The following is a 22651-nucleotide window of genomic DNA, read 5'->3' on the forward strand; positions in this document are numbered from 1 at the left end:
CTCAAATGAAGGTGGCTTGAGCCCCAAGTGATTTCGGGACCAGAATGCATTTCAGTTAAGACATGTGCTTTGAATACCTAAACACCTCACCGGAGCTAAGGGATGCAGGTAAAATTGGAAGTGCTATGTAAATCTCTGCCTCAGCTGCAGACGTGCACTGCGAAGCCGTCCTCGTGGTCGACTGACTAAAAGATCCAGGCAGCCAAGAGAAAAGGACAAAGGCAGCTAAATGCCCTGTATCCCCATCGGGAAGGCTGGGGGCTCTCCCCCAGGGAACGCCCTACTTGGGACTGCAAGAGAGAAAGATTGGGTTTAGGAGCTGGGCTTTGGGGGAAGACATGGGAGAAAGGCAACGGGTCAAGAACACAGCACACACCCCTCCTGCAGCGGAACTTCCTTTATTGACGAGGAGGATACAAGGGCAAGACATGAAGCCCCCACCGGAGCTGTAAGGCGGCCTGTCAGAGGCACCTGAGGGCATGGGCTGCGGCCTGTGTCCACCTCCGAGTCACAAGCAGGCTTCCCGAAGGTAACTCCCACAGGGAGCTCTATGCCACCCTCCACACTGCCCACCGCGTGCGTGCTCTTCCCTCCAACAACCATCTCATCCACACCAACTTACCTGCAGGGTCTGAGAACTCTGGGAGCTCCAGCACCTGTGCTGGCAACGTGGGGGGCTCGGGAAGCGTGCCAGACTTAAGCATGTCTAGTTCAGCTTGGAGTTCCCGAACCTTCTTCTTTAGGCGGATACAGTTAGGGCAAAAGGAGGTGGTGGGAAGCTCGTGGGGGTCAGACGCAAGGGAAGCCTCGGCAGGACTGTCGGCCTTGAATGACGAAGGCTCCTCTTCTTCATCCTCTAATGGGCCTGCCTCCTTGGAAGCTCCTTGGGGGATCTTCCAGTCCCCCTCCCCCTGGGTCCGGCTGACATTCTGCACGCCATGTGCCATGGTCATCGCGCACTGACTGTACGCGTCGTCCTGGTACTTGGGGACCTTCCTGATGACCAGCGAGGTGCTCAGTGCCAGCTGGTGGGCTTCTACCTTTGCAGATTCCAGGGAGGCCTCCAGCACATCCTTGAAAATGAGGTCAATCTTCTTCTTCTTGGCCTGGGGGTGCACGTCCCCCTCATCAAAGCCACGCTTGTAGGGACTTTTGCCCTGTCTCAACACGGGGAGATGATGGGGACCCCTCAGGTCTTCTGGGTTATCCAGACCCTGCTCAGACTTCTCCCTCTGCAACCTCTTCTCTCCTAGGAAGGAAAACCAGGGTGTGAGGAAGTGGGGAAAAGCCCCGAAGAGGAGAAATCAATAGAAAACATAGCGCTCTTGTGAGGAAGTCGCTTGACACATCCCTCTGGGTCTGGACTTGCTGGGGGAGGTGTGGCCACAAGGGAGGTGGATCACTCAATGGATCACTAGGTCGAGAGTCAAAGGACCCGAAAAAGTGGGAAGAACTCTTTTAAAGAGACCATTTCAATGGAGCCATATATATATGAGCTCTATGTTTGTAAGTTGGGAGAAGGCTCTGGGGAAGGGGAGTAGGAAGGTGAGAGACTTGCCATCCCGTCTTCCTGGAAGATGACATCCCACCTGATTAAGCCGGGCGGGATGGTAACGTGTCTCAGCTAAGTGCGGGTGCAGTCCCCATCCCTCCAGGCTTCCCCTCTGGTCCCAGCAATTGGAAGAGGGCTGCTTCGACTTGGTAAAAGGTAACACGAAACACCGAGTCCCACTCCTTCCTGCTCCCTGTGAGCAAAGCCGGCCTTATGACAACTGTCCTGTCTAATTCTCCCACTAACGAGAAGCCTAGGAGGACGTGAGAAAGCCTGGCCTGAGCCTCTGTGGTTCTCCCTGAAAACTGAGGCATGAAGAAAAGGGAGGATGGGCTCCAAGATGGCAGCATCCAACAAGAGGAGGCACAAGGTGCCCACACCGACCCAATGCATTCTCAAAATATAGTAGCTGTGTTTTCTTACCTGAAATTCCATTCTAAGGACATTTCCTTTTCTATTCCTTTCTGTCATGTAAATGACCTCAAAAATCTTGGTGAGCTCCCCCACAACAAATTACATTAGCCTGATTTTTCAAAATGGCCAACACAGTTTCATAAATTGCTATAGCTGTGCGGATGCTGCCTGGGGGGCACAGGTGCTAAGAGGGACCTCAGGAGGTCCTGACAGCTGCCTGTGGAGCTAGAAACTCTCAGAGGCTCCCTAGATCAGGGGTGGGGCCCTGGGAGACAGGACTCTGAGCAATGACTTGACCTGAATATATGTTGTAATTAGGCTTCTAAGAGTTGCATTTGCTAAAGGCCTCTGAGTGAAGGTCAAGGGTTCTCCATGTGCAATCCAGATGTTCCATGCTGTGACCAGGCCTTGGAATCCTGCTACAGCTGGCACGGGGCGCTGTGCCCCGGCCTGTGTATGGCTCCAGGTTTCCCACAAGTGACAGCACAGAAGGGAGCGACCTAGTCAGGATGCTCCTCTTCTGTCCTCACATCAGTGTTTAAGGAACGACCTTCTCTCCAAGACTCCTGAAACTCAGGCAACCCCCTGCAGCCTCATTTCTGTAACAACTGAGGGGCAGAAAGGGTAGAGATGAAGAGAACTTTTAAAAAATGCAACATGTTCATAATACAGATCAAACACATGCCCACTAGAATCTCTGCAAGTCAAGGGCCACCCTCTCACTTTCTCACGGACCAATCAGGCAGCAAACAGCTAAGGATGTTGGGAGGTCAAGGCTACGCAGCACCTGATTCCTCATGCCTCCCTGCTCGAGGGCAAGGTTAATCAAATTTCTTAGGATGAGCAGGAGACCTCTTTGGACTCTAGGCTCCCAGAAAGATCTATGGGTCAGAAAAGACCTTTAAGCATTACGAAACTGATTCTAAAGCCTCATGAAACATGGGGAAAACACCACATAGTAAATCAATGACCCAAACTAGACAAATAATATATACATTCTTTGAATACATGCATTAGATGCATTCTGTTCTTAAAAGATAACCACAAGGAATAATTTATACTCTTCAGGAAGCAGTTCTGGGCTCCAACTAACAGCCCTACTTAATAAAAACTAATAATTCATGCTCTGGCCTTGATCAGGGCTCCAGCCTCCAGTTACGAGGAAGCCCTCTTCCATGTAAGACTTTAAGTGATCCCCCCTCCAGAGCAGGACAGGCACACAGATCTAAGACATCACTGACCATACCCAGAGTCTACAGGTCCAAAGCCACAGGCTAGGGAGACACACCTAAAGGCCACTCAGCTCCACGACTGCTCCCAAGGGCTTTTGGACCCAGCCCACCCACTGCTCTGGTCTTGCCCCGTGGTGGCTTTCAGCTTCATTTTTGTTTCTTACTTCTCAACCTGGAGGAAAGAATAGACACTCTTTCCTCCTGCATCTTCACATGTCTTGGTTTATCTCATTTCAAGTCTGTCTGCCATGGTCCTTTGAACCATTCCTGAAAGCTCATGCCCTTCTCTGAGCATTCCCCTTGGGTCTCAGGGCTTTCTGAGGATGATGCAGCTTGAGGTGCTTTCGAGAAGACACTGGGGAAAAAAGGACATTACAAATCCAGAAGAATTCAAGAAGATTATGGCCAAAGGATGGAACCTGTGTCCTCAAATATGACTTCTCTTGGTTTTCTCTTCTTCTGGTGACATGATTCTTTTGGAGACTTTGTGGTGGTCTTCATTCATTTCTTCTTTTATCCATTCATCAAAGGTGTACTGAGCCCCTACCATGTATCAGACTCTTTTATACAAGGCATCTCCAGAGGTCAAATGGAAACCATTGCAGTCACATCATAGAAACAGGCCTTCCCGAGTGTAATTGGCATGTATGTGCCCAACCCCCAGCTCCAAAGAAGGCAAGAGATGAGTGTATCTATTGAGTCTCCTTTTACTGCCCATCCAATCACCAGATACCTTTTACCAAGTCAGGCAGCAGCTGTGCACTCAATGTCCACAATTTGCTTCGTTCTGCTTTGGTTTTAAACATAGCTTAATTTCAACAGGTCACTCCTACCCCCTTTTTATCTTTTCCACTCATATTCCAAATGAAGCTTTGTTTCCAATAAGTAGCTTGGTCAGGAACTTGATATAGTGGGGGGTCCTTGGTTCCCAGGACCAGATGGACTCTGGGTCTTTGGATGTGTGGTTTTAGTACAAGGAAGGTCCCACTGGACTCCTCAGTTTGCCCTGGCATGGCTGAGTATGGAGCAAAAAGACAAAGGGCTAGGAGCTGGGGAGTATTTTAAACCACTTTCAAATGACTCATTTAAATAGAGCCTGGATGGACACCCACTCACCAGGCCACCACCCATGTATAAGGTTACCTTCCCCTCTCCCTCCAACCTTCTTCTAATAGCGATTGTTCTTTCACAGCATATCATTAGGACTGATAGGAATGAGACCAGGAGGAAGCAGGGAAGAAACTAGTTTTGCCTGGGAGGCCATCTAACACTGCAGGTTAGAGCTTAGATGCCAGACTCAGACAGATGTAGGTTGGGAACCTGGCTCTGCTCCTGCTAGCCATGTGATTCCAGGTGAGTCACTGTACTTCTCTGCAGGTTCTGCATTGTTAGTTGGGGATAATAATCCATATGATACCATTCGTAGTAAGAGGTTGCAACTGAGGGCTTACAATGGTCAAGGCAGACGTTGTTCGAAATGTGTAATGCATATTACCCATCTAATTCTCACTACACACTTACGGGGCAGGTATGCCTGTGATGATTACATGGGACCATGGGACACCCTAGAAAAACTGCTTAACACAAATTAAGTACTTAGTAAATGTCACCTATTCTTGAGACAGTGGCAGTTTATGACATCCTTCCATCAGTTGGAGTTGGAGGAACTATTTATTTTGATTAAACTTATAAGCTTGGCTTTGGGGACATGTCTCTCTCCCTGATCCTCTGAAATGTCTATAATAGGGCTTCTGACTGTTTCCAAGGAAGGAGAGCACAACAGGTGGCCACGGCCGGGCCCAGAGCTGCTGCTCAGACCTAGACCATCAGTTCCCCTAGTCCCTCCGGGTCTCTCTGTGGCGGGTGTACTGTATTTTCCATCGGTTTTCCTAGGAAGCTCCTAGAGAAGCACTTCTGGCCTCCCCTGGGGCTCGGCGGCGGGCGTGGCCCTCACCTGGAGTGTGGGCACTCACCTCTGGCCAGGTTGCGGTGGATGGTTTCCTGGGACATGCTGTGCAGGCGCTTCATGTAGTCCTCACTGTACCAGACCCGCAGCCGCTCCCCGGGCCGGATGTCCCGGCACACCCGGAAGTAGATGCGCTCGCTGTGCTGGAAAGCTAGCAGGTTCTGCTCCCTCTCCTCCCGGGAGATGACCACGTACCTGGGGATGAGGAGGACAGGTGAGAACGCATGGGCCACTCTTTGGTGAGTGCCTGCCGGTGCCAGGCACTGGGCTGGGCAGGTGCCGGTGGCTACAAGTCCACGAGTGTGTGGGCATCTGCAAAAGTCTATAAAGCAGCTGACCTGCTGAAGAAAGGAATACTGGCTAGAGCCAGTCCTTTGTCTTACTGTTCTGTGTGATTTCAGGTAAGCCTCTGAACCTCTAAGAACCACTGTTTCCTGAGACCGGAAAGGATGCCTGCCTTGCCTACCTCCTAAGATTCAACACCAGACATACAGGTGATTGGAAAACTGAACTCATCTCATCTATTCTTCACTAATTTTTAACCGTAGGTCTTCCTAGACATCCGCAGGCCTCTGATGGTGGTAAGGGTGAGATCCTTGAACTGTTTCTAGTAAGTCACAAAGCCTAGCAGAAATAACTGCCATGACAAGGGTGCCCATGAGATCAATTAATAAACGCTAGATATCAAAATCTTTAAAAATAGGGGGTCCAGGAGGGACAGGGGAGGTACGTACATAAGAGGCAAGTTAAAGTTAGCAACCAGACATTAACCTAAGTCATTTTAAGGTAAAGAAACTGAGGCTCAGAGAGGCTAAGTGACTTGCCTAAGGTCACACAGCTAATAAACAGGAGATGGAGAATTGAGGTCTATGATTCCCCACTAGAACTCATGGCTCCTATGTGGGCATGTAAAGCACCAATTAGCAATGCCCAGATAACCTTAAAGTTCTGTTAAGCACTAAGAATCTACAGCCCTCACCCATTCTCCCAGAAATGACATTTCCAACACCCAACCTGCCGCCTCACTCACCTCCAAAAGGTGAGATGACACAACATCTGTAGAGAGGTGAAGTTACAGATCAAATGGGCAAGAGGAAATTATTGGGAGTTTTAGGGTTCTGCGTTCTGCCTAGGAAATGTGTAGTCAAAAACACAAACTTTTTTCTTATGCTATGATTTGTCTAAAAAGTCAGGGAAGAAATCAAAGTCTGTCCGACTGGCACAGCCCAAAGAATTGTACTTGGAGCAGTCCAGGGGGAAACGCTAATTCACAGGAAAAAATCCAAACAGATAATGAACAAATGAAAGTATTCGGCATGACTAATAAGAAAAGAAGCGCAAAGTAGAACATTGTCTTGTTGGCACAGATGATTTGTTTTTTAATGAGGAGTTCTGTATTGGTAAAACGTGGCGAGAATAGGGTCTCCCACACTAACAGTGGAGAATAAACTGGCACAACTCTATAGGAAACAAATTGGCAATACATCCGGACTCGAACAAGTATTTGTCCATTTACGTTCACAGCAGTATTAATCACAATAGTCATAAGATGGAAGCAACCCAAGTGTCCACTGATGAATGAATGGATAAAAAAGATGCGGTCTATACACCCAATGGAATATTAGTCAGCCATAAAAAAAGAAGGAAATTCTGACCCAAGCTACAACATGAAGGATCCTTGAAGACACATGCTAAGTGAAATAAGCCATTCACAAAACAACAAGTACTACATGATTCCACTTATAGGAGGAGTCAAATTCACAGAGACAGAAAGTAGAAGGGTGTGCTGCCAGGAGCTGGGCAAAGGGGAAACAGGGAGTTAGTGTTAAATAGTGACAGACTTTCTGTTGGGGAAAATGAAAGGAGCTCTGGAGATGGATGGTGATGGTTGCCCATCAATGTGAATGTACTTAATACCACTGAACTGTACGCTTGAAAATGGTTAAGATGCTATATTTTATGTTAACGTGAATTTTTCCAAAATTTTTTTAAAGAATGAAATGCTAATATGCAGATCAACAATGCAAACTCTGCATGCCACCATGCTGACTGTTCCACTATTTATAATAGAGCAAAAGCATTTAAACATCTAATGCTAGAGAAGATTTAATAAGCCAGAGTGTATTTGTACAATGGGGTGTTGCTCATCTACAGAAAAATGTTTCCAAAGAATCTTTAAAGACATGGAAAAATGGTCCTGATACAATGCAAAGTGAGAACAGTAAGACCGAAAGCTATTTATATTATGGTTCTAATCATGTTTTTAAAACAAGCTTGGGTAAACCACTTGAAGGAAATATACCAGTGTTTTAACAGTGATTATCCATTATAGATGGATCTACTTCTTTGTAATTTTCTGTTCTTTCCAAGTCTTCCTTAATAAGCAATAATTACTGTTATTCATTCTCCCCTACTCTCTAAAAAAAAGACAAGACATACACAAACACCAATTCCAGTACAGGGTGGCAGTAGTGGCAGTCATGGTGGCCAGCAGCACTGGGAATCTACATTTGTGGTACCCCAGGCATAGCATCCCTTACACACAATCTCAGCCCTCCAACTGCAGGACTCTGCCTTTTCTTCATATGCCAGATTTCTTCTGAATGTGCAAACTACTTTCCAGTCCCCAATTTAACAAGAGTCTGGGATTTGACATCCAAAATTAATCAACCTTGTGGTTAGCACAGAACGGAACTGAGGTAGATCCACACTTTCTTACTCTCAGATACAGAAAGCAAATCATCCACTCATTTTTTTCCCCCAGCAAGATTCACTTGAATCACAGGGTATAAGGAAAGAAGAATACAGTCTTCTCTTTTTTTCAGTTTCTAACCCATCAGGTTCTAAAACCTAGAATTATTTTCTCTGGCACTCAACTTTAAGAGGAAAAGGTAGATGAGGAACATGTAACTATCAGGGATTCATTCAAAAGAGCAACTTGCAGAATACACCACAAGGTTTAGAAAGATTCAAGTCAATTTCACTTTCCATCTCCTGGTGTTTTCCTAGACAACAAGAATCAATATTTAGGAAGAGAACCCCAAATCTTCATATGGATCACAAAGTACCTTCAAAGGTCAAAATTTGTTCAGCATCTGGTTGTATTTGGTTGTTCTGAAAGTTGGCATTTGAAATATGATATATATGGCAACTCTCAATAAATCATAACAACCTGTTCCCCTGAGAAGATGTTTATGCTATATAATTGTTGAGGTAAAGCTAAATGGAGCCAGCTAAGTTCCAACATCAATTACTCCTAATCGGATCTCCCTCTTTTAAGTACTTTGCAGTAACACCCAATGGCTTGATCCACTGCCAGAATCCTTCTGTCCCCATACAACAATCCTCATATGAAGAACCATGCCTGTCCCATTACATAGCTGTAGGTGAGTAAGAGTCTTTCCTGGAACAAAATGTTTCCAGGGAGTGAAAATCTTTCCATCTGTCGAGTTTCCAGGTCACTACCTCGCTGGAGAGAAGGCACAGGGTATGTCAGAGGGCGGTGGAAAATGCCCAGCACAGGCTGACCTGCAAATGCCAGTGCTCATTTGATAGCATTTCAAATTAGACGCGCAGAGTTGGGAACCTCTGAAGCAATCAAGGGGTGGGTAGAAGTGATGGTGGTGGAGTGGTTCTGGACTGAAACTTTTATGATGATAATGGATTGTTTTTATTGCAAACTCTTCATTGACTTGGGGTACTGGATAGATAAGCACTAAGACAACACTTTTCAGACCTCGCACACTGTGTCTTATCAAGTGTACCATATTTTCTAGCTGGGTCAGGAAATGACTATCAGATCCAACACAAGAGGAAATAACCCACGGGGCACCCATTCTGTTGGAGGGGAGAGACGAAGGCCAGGCTCAGACACTCCTGCTCAGTGGCTGTGGCTCCAATGGAAAGGAAGTTGCCCCAGTCACTGAGGGAAAAGACTGACCAAGAAGAGGCTGAGTTCTACATTCTCACATGCATTTGAGCTGGCTCTGAGCTGGGAGGGTCTTTGGGTCAGGCAACCACCCATTAGGTGGTCACTCAGACTCTTAACAGAATGCCATCCAGCCAGCTCTTGGCATGGCTGGAGGCCTCGGACTCTTAGGAGAGACTTCCCCATCTTAAGCTGAAATTGGCTACCCATTCATTTCCACCCACTGGCCCCAGTTTCACCTGCCTGTTTTGACACGCTAGCCCCCGCAATCCCCACTAGAGTCAAGAAAAAGAAACTGAAATCTGTTCCATCTGAAGTTGACAAGTTTCTTCATCTCTCTGTCCCCTTTGCTTCCAACTTGGCCCCATCCCTCCCCAGGACCAGAGGGAGAGGCCAGCCAGTCACTGTTTAGTACCTTGATCTTGGTGGGAAAGACCCCAGGCCCGGTTTCACAGCATCTTTGCATCTTTGCGTGAGATCGGATTATCTTGATTTCCATGACCATGCTTTTTGGCCCAAAATGGCAGAGGATGACCTGGATTCCAAGAGACCAAGGCAGGCTGGAATCTTGCAGAAAGTGGATGGATTCCTGGTCAGGACCTGAGTATTTCCTGCCTGGAAGAACCGCTCCCTGTGACTGGAAGTAAGCCAGGGCAATGAATGGGTTGGGGCTGGGGTTGTGGGGGAGGTAGTCCCTTTCCTGATGAGGACACTCCCAAGGGGAGACAGAGGAAGCCCCTTCAATTACTTTGAGAAGCCTCAGATCTAGGTGGGCAGGGCCTTACCTGTGACAGCTACCCAGATCAGTGGGAAGGTGACCAAAAAAATTTAATATCTTAGGGTGGCTGGTCCCTGAGGTACACTGGCAAACAGACAGCCCCTGACCCTTTGGGTATCTCCTGCCAGAAATGTTGGGTTTTTCCAGGATCCCTAACATAATTTTAGGGAACAAAAGGTAAGATTCATTGAGCAACATCTCACTTCTGACGTGCAGAGAAATTAAATACAGCTGAACAATTTTAAGTGGGGATGCTCTGTCTCCCTCAGCCCATCAGTTCCTCTCCTTTCATCTAAGGGCGAGAATGCTGCTGATACAGGGCATCTGAGAACTTATGAGATCCGGGAAATGCCAGGGGCACTGGAGCCCCTCTTGCCAGCACACTTTTCCTTGGGCATCTAACCCCTGCTCTGGGGGCCTTGAGGTTTTCACAGGAAGCGAAGAAAGAGAATACACACCAAAGAAAGATCCTGGAGACCGGGTGTGTTCCAAGTGTGAGATCAATTTCTTTTTATTGCCATCTTAACAAAAATACTTGGGAAGGCAATCTTTGATTCCAGCATCAGAGGGCAGGGCAATGCCAGGCAATAGTCAAGCCATCGGGCTGTCGGACAGGGGAGTGTTCAGTTTCGGGGAGCAGGAACCCCTGAAGAACCACAGAATGGGGAGAAGAAGCCAAGGACACAGGGACATGGCAGTCGCCCTCCATTCTCCCTACACGGGGCAAAGCTTGGGCTGGGGTTAGAAGCAGCACTCCAGGAACGGCCATGGCAGGCACTGGGCATAGCAGTCCTCCCAGCCCCAGCTATGGCTCTAGGGGGGCAGGTGTGAAAGGGTGGAGGGTCAGAGGATGAGAGTTTCTGCCAGGGTCAGCCTCAGGCCAGGGAGCAAAGAGGACACAGAGCTAAGCTGCACCCACATCAGAGCTAAGCCTTTATCTGCCACCCGCCACCTCCCTCCCTTACTCTAAGAACCCGGCTCCCTCCCCACACTCCAGAACCAAACCTGAAGCCTCGAGACATATGTAGCTAATGCATATGCAGCCCAAGCAAGCAGAGGCAAGGCATGCTGGGACCTGGAACGGGACAGGAGCCCTGCTGGGCTCTGGGTTCTTTTAGAAGCCAGAGGAGGGGACACCTTCTGAATCCTGAGACTCGGGTCCTGCTTCTCTCCAGCCACTGGCTGTCGGTGTTAGTGCCAGGGTGTCGCTGAGGGGATGCACTCACCTCGTAAATGCTGCTGTTGCCTCCCACTCACACCCGGGAGATCTGGGCAGGGGCAGGCAAGGAGCAACACCCGCCCCCCTCCCCACCCCGGAAGTCCAGATCTAGCCTCTGATGGGGAGCTGGAAAAATCCACAGACCTGGCTTCCAGTCCTGGCCCCCTCAACTGACTGCTGCTTCATTTATCATCTATGAAATGCAGATGATGATGGTAATAATGATGATACTAATACCGGACTTGGCTGCCTCTCCGGCTGTGCTGAGGACCCACTGAGATCACACATCTGCGAGTGCAGGGAGAAGCATAAAGTGCTCTTAGAACGCCAGGTAGCCACCCCCTTCCTCCAACGCCACCCCATTCTTCTCCCTGCTCCACAAAAGGCAAGCACTGCAGCTGAGCACTGCTGAGCGCACGTGCAGGCAAGCGGAGGGCCAAGGCGGGGGCACCACCCCCTGGGGCTCAGAGCCTTGGGGGAGGGGAGGACAGACCCCTCCTGGAAGGGCCAAGCTCTGCTTGGCCAACCTCAGGCCTCACCCCCTTTGATAGCAGCAGAATCAGGGTCTGGGAGGCTGATGCAGCAGCCTTGAGGATGGAAAGCTGGATTCCATTCAGATGCTCCCCACTCTTAAATACCCTCTTCCCTGCAAGGCCGGCTGCCATGGGGTGCAGACCAAGAGGAGGCTAACCATCCGGGCCAAGCAAGCATCAAGCAGGTAGCTCTTCCTGCATCTTGAGCACCTGCCAAAGATGAGGGAGTAGGGCTGAATACGTGCTCTGTTAGAGCCCTGGGCAGCCGACCTGTACTCGGTGAGGAGGTGACCGTCCCCTCAATTCCCTGCAAGGGTCATCGATCTTGGACACAAGAGACTGGCCCCTGTCTCAATCCATCTCTCTTCCTCCAGTGCAGACTGGCCGGCTTAGAAATTGTGCTTTCTCTTCCGAGACCTGGTAGTCCGTGCGGGGGCTGGCGCTGGGGGAGCCTCCGGGGGCTCGGCTGGGGAGGCCTCGGCCAGACGGGTAGAGCCCGTGGGGGCTGCTCCATCTGGCCCCCGCTGAGATGCCTGAACCCCATCCCGGATCTCTGACAGCGTCTGGCACATCTGGCTGACGCGGCTGGTCAACTCGGCCACGGCCTGGCCGATGACGTGCATGCTGTTTGCCATGTCCCGGTGCACGGTCACCAGCTCCTGACAGAACTGCCGAAACATCTCAGTCTGCTGGGCGTGGGCGTGGAGGAGCTGCCAGTCAAGGCCCGTGCTGGGCGGGCTGGTGTGCGGCCGAGGGGTCCTGCAGGTGGCCTGGGCCTGGGGCGAGGGCCGGGGCAGGGCCTCAGGCTTGGGGCCCACTGTCTCAGACTGGTCGGAGGAGGAGGAGGAGCGGAGCAGGGTGGGCCTGGCCAGGCAGACCTCTTCCTCCGGTAATTGCTGCAGGGGCACCCGCAGTGGCTGCCTCGAGGGCCCAGGCATCTCCTCATCTTCATCATCTTGGAGGATAAAGAACAAAGAAGGGCAAATGATTACAACCGGGAAAAAAAGGCACCCTTGGGCTTGGATGCACCCACCAAAGTTACCTAGCGTCCCCCACCCTGCTGCCCCTCAGCCTAGTTCAGCACAGCTCCCCCTCCCCCTCCCAACCATGGAGAAGCACCTACTGCCTAAATCCCTGAGCTGCTCAGGCCAGGCATCTTTGCAGAAATGGGCAAGTGTGACCAGGTCCCCCAGGTCACCTTCTTTTCACAAGAACAGCAACATTCTAACGGGACTCCAGTCCCAGTGATGGCATGTCAACCTAACTGCTCACTTCCTCTCTCTGCAGCTCAGTTTCTGCAAAGCAAAGGTAACAACTGTTCTGTCTACCTCCTGTCCACTTGCCCACCCAGCAGGGTTGTTAAGAGGATGGCACAGGAGGACAGACGGGAAGGCACTCGGCAAAGCTCAAAGAGCCACACCTGCCAAAAGGTCCTATGATGCTCTTGGCTGCTCTGAGTTTCAGCCTTCGTGAGGCCATTTCTGAGTTGCTTGGGGCCACCTTGTGGCCTTACTGAAATCTACAACTTCAGGTCACTGCCGGGAGACTGGAGAAGGGAGGCAAGGGATGGCGACAGAAAGGACAAGTCCAGAGGGTGTAGAGCAGATCTACCTGGGCCACCAGCCCTGACGTCCCCCTCAACACCCCAAGGTGAGCTACCAGGGCAGACACATCCCTTCTACCCGGGAGCACCTGATGGCACACAGGGACCATCAGACAGACTGCTACTCGTGGCCAGCCAGTCACAAGGAGGGGCCCAGCCCTGCACACGCGGGTCTCCGCTGCTCTCTCATGGTCAAGGTTGCGAGCTGATTCCCATGGTGGGAGTAAAAAATATACAGGCTGACCCTCCTGACAGGCACACCTCCCTGCCTGTACCTGGGAGGCTGAATTCAGGATTACCCCGGAGGAGATGATGTAGTGGGTAGGGGAAATGGAGGAGAGGGCTGGGGGTGAGGAGAAGACAGATTGATCTTGCCCTGAGCTGCGTCCTGGGGTCTCACTCGGGCCAACACAGTCAGAGAGCTTAGTGCCTTGAGCCCCCCTACTTGGTGGACACCATTCTGGAAGGGCAGGGCTGGAAGGAGCGGGGCAGGCTGAGGTTATGTGCTGCCTCCCTTCCAGGGCCTCACTCCATGGAGCCCCTGTCCAAGTGCTGTAACAGCTGGGAAAAGGAAGGCTGGCCCAGCCTGCAGTGGAGGGGTCCTGGGCCCCCTGCTCAGCCAAGATCACATTTGCTAGCCTCATTACCTTTGGTCTCTGGGAGACAGAGGGGTGATCAGGACAGAATTTAGAGAAGAGACTCCCCTGGGTGCCGGACCCCTTTTACTCATAATTGGGTAGCATCTTCCTGAAACTTGGGAAAACACTGATTCACAGAGAGCTGGCAGACCCAGATTCAAGTCCTGATTCTGAATCTAGCTCTGAGACCAGCTGTTTTCTGGGGCTTAGCAGCCTCACCTGGACAACAAGGAAGTCAGACTACAGGGTCTCCTCCTTCCCTCCCAGTCCTAAAAAATCTGACCTTGAATGGTCACCTGTCAGGGTCACCAGCCAGACAGGACATTAGCAAGATCCCTGCAGCCCAGGGGCCTGGGAATGGAAGGCTGGGTCTTCGTGAGCCACCTTCCCAGGGCTGGCCTGGCTGGCTTCCTTCGAGTCCTCCTACCCTGCTGGTCCCTCAGAAGCCAGACAGCCTCCAGCTAGGACTGTGGGCTGAGGGTGGGGGGCAGGTGTGTGCAGAGGCGGAGCTGAAGGGGGTGCAGCCCCAGCACGGAAGGGCCTTGAGTGTTCCCCTTCTGGGGAGCCCCGACAAGAACTACAGCCCCAAAGGAGCCCGTCTAGGCCAGGAGGTTCTACCCCAGTGTCTGGGTCAGAGCTCGTTCTGAGACACAGAGGGGAAAAGGGAGACGAGTGCTGAGGGAGGAGAGGGGTGGAGAAGGCCACGGGGAGGGGGCCCAGTGAGCACAGAGAGAGGGATCTTAGAGAGAGCCTTAGGATGGGCAGAAAGAGGCAGCGTACAGAGAAGGCAGCTTGGCACCGAAGAGGGGAGTGTGGAAATAACACAGAAATAAAGACACTAGGAATAGACAGACAGAGAAAGAACTAAGCTTTCGGGGCCTCGGACTTGGCTGGCTTCCTCTCACACCCCCTCCCCCTCGCCGGCTGCACGGGGCTTCCCTGGCTCCTCTCTGTTCCTGGAACGTGCCAAGCGCCTTCCTGATGCGGGGCCGCGTACATGCTGTTCTGGCCCGCGAGGCCCTCCCCTCCCCTGTGCTGCGCCCCACGCGCACCGGCCTGCTTAACTCTTACTCATCCTTCGTCTCAGTTCAACAGTCACTCCTGCAAGCCTTCCCAGCCCGGGTGGAGAGCCAGCCCACCACTCCTGCTCTCAGACAGGGCAGCTACATAATTTGCAGGGCTGAATGCAACATGCAAATCAGGCACCTTGTTCAAAAATTAGCATGGGGGGTAGGGTGTAGCTCAGTGGTTGAGTGGTTGCTCAGTATGCACGAGGTCCTGAGTTCAATCCTCAGTACCTCCGTTAAATAAATAAATAAATAAACCTAAAAAAAATAGTAAACTAAAAAAAAAAAACTAGTATGAGTTTCAGGAAGGCAATGGCAGAGCAGCTAGCCCAGCTTAGGGCTCTCGTGAGCTCATGAAGTCAGCCCTGCTCTCAGAACCTCCTGTATCTGTCCTTCGTTCCTTCTTTACAAATTTCCTTGCAATGATTTAATCAAATGTGTTTATTCTCACAAATCTAAGGGATTTCCCAAGAGCAGGGCTGAGGTAGGTTTTACACACAACTCTGTCTTCCCATCTCCCAGCACAATTCCTGGCACAGCATTCAGGAAATACTTTAGAATGAACAAAGGGAGAGCGGTAGAGAGAACAGAAGTGGGAGAAGGAGGGAAGGATGGAAAGATGGGTGGGGCAGAGAGGGACAGGAGAGAGAGAGAAGGAAGGTGCAGGGGAAATCACAGTGGAGTGGGTGGGGAACAGGCAAGAGGAGGCTGGGGATGGGAGACGGACGGTACTCACAGCTGGTCGAAGGGCTGTCGGTGCCATCCAGTTCTGCCCTGGGGAAGCCGTGCCCGGAGCGGGCTGTGAGCAGCGCCGACTCGATGGCCCTCTCATGAGCAGTGAGCATGATGGTGGGGGCCCGGCCCCCAGTCCCTAGGCCAGACAGGGACTGCTGCATGAAGGCTAGCTTGTCCTTGGTCCTCCGTTTCATGTCATCCCATCTGTGCTTAATGTCCTTGACGGAGCGGGGGACCTGGCTGACGGAGGTGATTTTCCGAGCTATGCCTTCCCAAATCTTGTCCCTGTCGGCATGGGACAGTCGCATGGTCTCCCTCCCAAAGAGAACCGCTTCGTGGTGGGTCACCTCCGTGACCAGAATGTCCAGCTCCTCCTTGGAGAACTTGGGCTTCCTCTTACGCTCGGCCAGGGGCGCCACGTTCCTTGGGTTGAATATCCCACAAAGCACAATTGGGTAAATGACCGTCAACGCGGTGGGCCTCCTCCTTCCTAATTGCCGGCCCCCAGCTGGGGAGCCAGGAGGCACCTGGGCGCCCTCGTCCGCTCACCATCACCACACCCTCCTCCTACTGACAGGTCCCTTCCACTACTCCTTGGAGGGCGGGAGGAGAAGCGGCGTACGCGGTGGGAGCGCTGGACGGAGCCGGACGCCTTCGGTTTCAGGCCCTGCCTCGCCTCTGACTGCCCCACTCTCCCCATCCGGAACCACAACCACACCAACCTTGGGGGCTGTTACTAAGGAAGGAAAAGCACAGCAATGTAAAAGCTTTAAAGCCCTAAACAGGAATAAAGGACCCTTATTGGGGTTAGGATGAGGCCACTGCCTCTATAAAGTGATATTTACATAGGGCCAGAGAGCCCAGCAGCCTGGAGGGAGACTCTTTAAACAAGGAGACTATTTAGAGTGGGCTTCCGTGGTGCATGGCCTCGCTGGTGCCGCCCGTGACAAGGGCGTGGTCACAGAAAGCTTGTTCTGTCCCATGGCTCTCTTCCCCTTGCCAGCCTCCCAAGTCCCTACCTCTGGGTGTGTGTCCTCCGACTGGAGCCCTGGCGGGTAGCAGCTCCTTTGGGGGTGGGCTGCTGTGGCTTTTTGGCAGCTCATGAGTAGAAGAATGTGAGGGGCCCATGAGCACCCATCGGGAGACAAGTTCCACTTTGATGGAGACCAGGAATGACCTTGGCTTCCATCTGCTCCGAGCAGCCAGGGCCCTGGGCATGGGCCCAGCACAGCCCTTACCCCTCTGACAGGGAGCCTGCTCTGGCTCCGCAGCTCAGCGTCTCCACACTGTGGTTCTGTCCACCCTTTAACTCACGCCCAAGGTCCCAAAGAGTCCCACAGGAGAGAAACCTGGGGTATGGAGGGAAAACTAGAGCCCGAGTCCCTCCTCTGGCTGCTGCTGAAACCACAGCAAGAGGCCGGGGCACAAAGATCCTTCAGCCCTCACCTTCCCACCCCACCCACCCAGAACACCACAGCCCAGGAGGCGGGAGAAGGCCACGGCTGTATTATCTGGCCAAGTCAGCGGCAGGGGCCTGGGTCTTGCACTCAGACACGCCTGGGATTAGAGGCTGAATTTCCTGTGCAAACCCTGTTTCCACCTCTATAAACGAGAATGATGATTCAAGTGCCACCTCCCAGGGTTGCCAGGAGTTCATGCCGGACTTAATCTGGCCACTATTGGCACTGGGTGCTGGAAAATTCTTTGTTGGTGAGGGAGGAGGCATCGTGGACAATGTAGGATTTTTATCAGCATCCTGGCTTCTGCTTGATAGACACCAGTAGCATCCACTGGCAGAGTTGTGACAACCAAAAATGTCCCAAGGTGCTGCCAAATGCCTCCAGGGGACAAAAGAGCCCCTGGTTGTGGGTCACCAAGGTCATGAACACAGAGCACCTAGCATCGCACTGCCATCAAGTCAGCACTCATCAGGTGGGTGCCCAAATTCTATTCCCAGCCAGCCACTTATGTTTTAAAGAAACTGACCAACTCCATTCAATCATCAGCAAGACCCTAAGCAGTAACAGTGCAAGTGAAAGTGTCTGCAAATTAGAAGGAGCTGTACGAATGGAAGCTGTACATTACAGGGGAAGGAGGGTTCCCAGGATGAAATGGCTTTCCCCTCACTCCAACTACCACCAGAGGGGTATCTCCCTGGCAACGAACCGCCCCCATCCTCATCCTGGATTCTCTAATAAGATGCGAGTCCACCAGCTGTGACTATCCGGGGGCCATCTTGGATGAGAATGGGGCTTGGAGCAGGAATAGGATAGATCCCAGGCCAGCAAGGCAGAGGTAGCAGAACCCACCCCATACGAGGCCCAGGAAGCCATGCTCTGCCTGGTTCCTTGTGCACAAACAGAAAGAACACTGGCCCAGACGTCCAGTGATGGTTTCCAGTCCTCATTCTGCCACTGACCGTACGATCTTGAGTAAGACCTTGCCCCGCTCTGGGCCTCGATTTACCACTGTAGCATGAAGATCAGTACAGAGCAGTGGTTCTCAACACCAGAGGCGCACAGAATCACTATGGAAAGCTTCAGAAATTACCAAAGCCCTGGGCTCAGTCCCAGCCCGATTAAGTCAGAATCGCTGGGGAGCCAGATGATTACTCAGTTAGTACAGATGATGAATCCCCTTCTTTGGGGTTGTGGTAAAGCCTTGTCTGCAGGCTGAAAGGCTGGAGATGGGTAGAAGAGTGGGACAGATCAGCTCTACTGGCCAAAGCCTCTGGAGCCTTGAAAGTGTCAGTGCAGAAAGGAACGACCCCGACTGCACTCAAACACACCCTCCTTTGCCTAAAGCCAGCCCAGAGCCACAGGCTGGGGCCTGGGCCACGCAGCCCATCTGACCGCCTGCTGGACACCTGGTGCCCACTTCTTGCATCTGAGTCTTTGCTCACAATGCCCTCAAATGAAATCCTGGCCCCTTTGAAGGCCCAGCTCAAAGGCCCCCTCCTGCTTCATCTGGGCCCTCGCAGCACATTGTCTATGCCTCCATCAGACAGCTGTATTAGAAAAAGCAATTTCTGTGGTGGAAGGTGTGAGTCCTGGGAGGGCCAGGAGGGGAGGGCTGAGCCCATCCATCTAGGGCACCTAGTACAGGCTCCGACTTGCCACAGACACTCAGTAATGGGTGGTGAATTGCTTATGCTAAACTGACCTGCACCCGGTGAAGGCGGAGAAGACGACGGCAGTTAGAAGTGTCCATCCACCTTCTCAGAGCCACTTTCAGGAATGGCTGACCTGATCATGAGAAAGGGGGCTGGGGGAGTGGGTGCCTGCTCCTGCACCGCAGGCTGGGGCCCGCCTGTCCCTCGGTGCCTCCGCTTCTGAATCTAAGTAGCAACGAGAACAGCCGCCCCGACAAATAAGAGGATGAATCCTTAAGTGCTCTGGAGAGTGCAAGCTGCAGCCCGCCCATCAGCGGGCCTCAATCAGGTGGAAGCACACGTGGGCAGGGGCCCCGGCGACGGGGTCAGGAGGGCTCCCCACGGCCTCCCTACCTCAAACCAATTTCTCCTTATTTGCTTGAAAATTCTTAGGACTTAAATCCAGCAAACTCTCTCTTAGGAAGTCCCTAACTGCCCTCCCTCCAAGCACAATCTCTCCTCCACCCCCCAGCCCCAGCCCCAAAGGGCACAGAACCATACAAACACCGACAGAGGGACCGATCCATGGTGCAGTTGTGCCCCCTGGTCCAGCCATCCACGGCCTCCCTTCCCTCCCAATCCAGATTCCAATTCCCGTCCCAGGTCCTGAGTCCCAGAGCGAGTCCACCAAGGAGGCATGAAAGCAAGCCCGACCTCCCACACTGCCCATGGTACCCTGGCACGGGCCAGCAGCAGAGACCCAAAAGGACAGCCCTTGGTCCTGGGCTCAGCTCAACTGCCTGTGAGCGACGCTGGGCTCTCTGGCTGGCCTTGAAGGATCAATCTCTGGCACAAACTCTTGCCCCAAACACTGGACCAGGGCAAAACCACTAAGTGATCAAAAACTGAGCTGAAGACTGTGCTGGAAGCGTCCTCTTCCATGGAGGACAGAGGCCTTTTAAACAACGGCTAGGGGCTGCACTGTGATGATTCCTGCACCACTCCAGCCAGAGTCTGCCCGTGAGACATGTCACAGTTCTGGGGCGGGGACACCCCCACCTCCACGAGGGAACGCTGCCAGGAACCTGGGGCCTGAGGCCTCCAGACACACTGACAACTGTCCCTGTAACGGAACTGACCGGTCTGGCCACTGGCCTCCTCTAGCGCCTCCTGATGGGAGCCTGGAGGAGCTAGAGGGTCAGTTCCCCAGAACGAGACACATCTGAAACCCTGCAAAGAGCAGTCCGAGGCCTTCAGGGGCCTCCACCACTGGAGACTCTACAGCCCCAACACGCTCCCTCAGCCTCCTTTCCAGAGTTTGGGCAAGGCTCCCGGGAAATCAGCATAGAGCAGGACTCACCTCATCCAGTTGGCTTTAGTCTCGTCTGAGCCATCTATGGACTTGTAGCGGTTGTTCTTGTCCACAATCTGGAAGACAGAGAGAGAGTCTAGATGGGCCATCCTAGAGGGGGATCTGCTGCCCCTGGGCTCCTCCCCAGACCGGGGCCCGGGACTACCACACAGAACCTTCCTTGTGCCCTCCTGCTGTGACACTCCCACTGCTGCAGGACTGACACCCATGCTGGGGCAGGAGTCCCATCCCCCTCCTCTGCCTTGATGGAACACCCAGCAACATGGCCCCCAAGCAGCATCTCCAACAGCATCACGTTGCAGCAACAGCAGTGAAATTCAGCCCTTCCTCTCGCTCTCTGGTTTCTGTGGGAGATGGAAGCTGGCACTGGGTGAACTGGGCATATGCGACTTCAGAGGGCTCCTCCTCTCCCCAGTTCCTAAATGATCACGAGCCTCAGGGCCTGGGCTGGGCCCCTTCATCTTCTGTAAAACTGTCTTTATTTCATCATCACTCTTGAATCAGAGTTCAGCTGGATATGGATTTCTACACAAATGAAGTTTATTTTTTCCCAGCACTTTGAAGACTGTCTAAAAGGCTGCCATAAGCTCTTAAACAACCTACTGTTACTCTGTTCTTTCACGGATAATCTGTTTATAATAAATTTTAAGACTTCCCCTTTATTCTTAATTTTCTGTAGTTTCACTGTGTGATTTTGAAGTGGAGACTTACTTTTCAAAATTCTCCCCATTACTAGATGAGCACATTACTTGATGAAGACTTACATCTCTTTTTCAGTTCTGGAAAATTCTAAGCTGTTATGCTTTTGAGTGCAGCTTCTCAGTTATTTTCTCCAGTCTCTTCTTGCAGAATTCCTATTAAACATATATGGGAGTAGCCCAATCTATTCTCCATATCTTTTAACTACTCTTTCATATTTTTCCCTCATCTTTCTAGGTGATGATCTCAGAAAATTTCTCAGAATTCTCTTCCAATTCACTAATTCTCTCTTTGACTGTGTCCAGTCCAGAGTATATCCATTTATTGAGGTTCTTCCTTTCTCTCTCTCCTTCCTTTTTTTAATGACTACTCTTCATGCAATGAATATTTTTCATTCCCAGAATTTTCAGTTGGTTCTTTTTAATACCCATCTTTTCTTATTCTGCCTCTTTTTATATCATAATGTTGTGTTCCTTCTTTTTCCGTTTTAACAGCTTTACTGAAGTATAATTAACCAATACTATACCATTTGATAAGTTTTGACAAACGTATGCACTCATTACCACAATCAAGGTAACAAACATAGCCATCACTCCCAAGGGCTTCTTTACGCCCCCTGTAACCCCTCCCTACTGCCTCTCTTCACGTCTCCCATCCCCAGTCCACAGGCAACCAGTGAGCTACTTTCTGTCACTTAAATTACTTTGCATTTTCCAGAATTTTATATAAATGGGATCAAATGGAAGGTATATCTCCCTTCTTTCACTCAGCACATTATTTTGAGATTTGTTCCTATGAACGTGTGTATCAGAGTTCTTTTCTTTGTGTTGGTGAGCAGTATTCCATTGTTTGCATGTGCTACTATTTATTTCTTAATCTACTTATTGATAGACATTTGGGTTATGTCTAGTTTTTGGCTCTTGCAAGTAAAGCTGCTAAATGACATCCGTAACAAATCTTTGTACAGACACATGTGCTTTCATTGCTCGTGGGCAAATACCTAGTAGTGGAATTGTTGGGACACGCGGTAAGAATATGCCTAATTTTTAAGAAACTGCTAAACTGTTTTCCAAAGTGATTGCACCATTTTACATTCCCACCAGCAGTGTGTGGAATTTCCAGTTGGTCCACATCCTTGCCAATACTTGGTAAGAACAGGCTTTCTTCACTTTAGCCATTTGATAGGTATGAAGCAGTACCACACAGTGGTTTTAATTTGCGTTTCTCTGATGACTAATGATATTGAGTAGCATTTTATGCACCCATCTGTCAGCTGCGTATCTTCTTTGATGAAATGTCTATTCAAATCTTTAGCTATTTTTTTTTTTAAGTTGTGTGGGTTTTTTCTTATTGCTGAGTATTGAGTTTTTAAAAATATATTTTGGATACAAGTCTTTTATCAGACATACGACTTATAAATATTTACTCCTAGTCTGTGGTTTGTTTACTTACTCTCTTAATGGTGTCTAAGAGGGGAGGTTTTAAATTCAAACAAAAACCCACTATCTTATTTTTCTTAATGGGTGTTATCCTTACTTTATTTCTTTGAAGATCCTAAAGCTGTGAGTGTTATCTATTATCCCTTACATCCACTGTAACAGAATCCCTGGATTATAACTGAGTACTTGGCTACCTGTAATAACAGAATACATTTCTTGGCTTCTCTTCTGGCTAAGTTCTGGCCAAAAGAAGGTAGGTGGAAGTGTCAGTTGTCATCTTCCTGAAAACTTCTTTAATAGACAGCTGACATATGCCTTTTTACCATCCTGCTGCTTGAAATGTAGATGTGATGGCTGGAGCTCTAGCTATCAGTTTGAACTATGA

The 22651-nt window shown here is 50.8% G+C and overlaps 1 protein-coding gene across 6 annotated transcripts in view; it reads right to left on the bottom strand.

The window, feature by feature from the left end:
- The window catches only part of PRDM11 (PR/SET domain 11), an 85849-nt gene that overhangs the window by 9334 nt on the left and 53864 nt on the right, over positions 1–22651 (bottom strand). For 3 of the 6 annotated variants that reach the window (XM_074372127.1, XM_074372128.1, XM_010964636.3), the window contains exons 5-7: positions 20117–20184; positions 5172–5359; positions 623–1249 (exon numbers count right to left, since the gene is read on the bottom strand). In XM_074372127.1, the coding sequence (XP_074228228.1) occupies positions 623–1249; positions 5172–5359; positions 20117–20184 (883 nt within the window). Of the gene's footprint in view, positions 1–622; positions 1250–5171; positions 5360–9507; positions 9730–10328; positions 12578–15666; positions 16089–20116; positions 20185–22651 lie in introns of those variants that run through there. The other 3 variants (XM_074372130.1, XM_074372131.1, XM_074372129.1) reach the window with 3 other exon arrangements.

This window comes from Camelus bactrianus, chromosome 10 (assembly GCF_048773025.1).
Source record: "Camelus bactrianus isolate YW-2024 breed Bactrian camel chromosome 10, ASM4877302v1, whole genome shotgun sequence".
Classification (NCBI taxonomy): Eukaryota; Metazoa; Chordata; class Mammalia; order Artiodactyla; family Camelidae; genus Camelus; species Camelus bactrianus.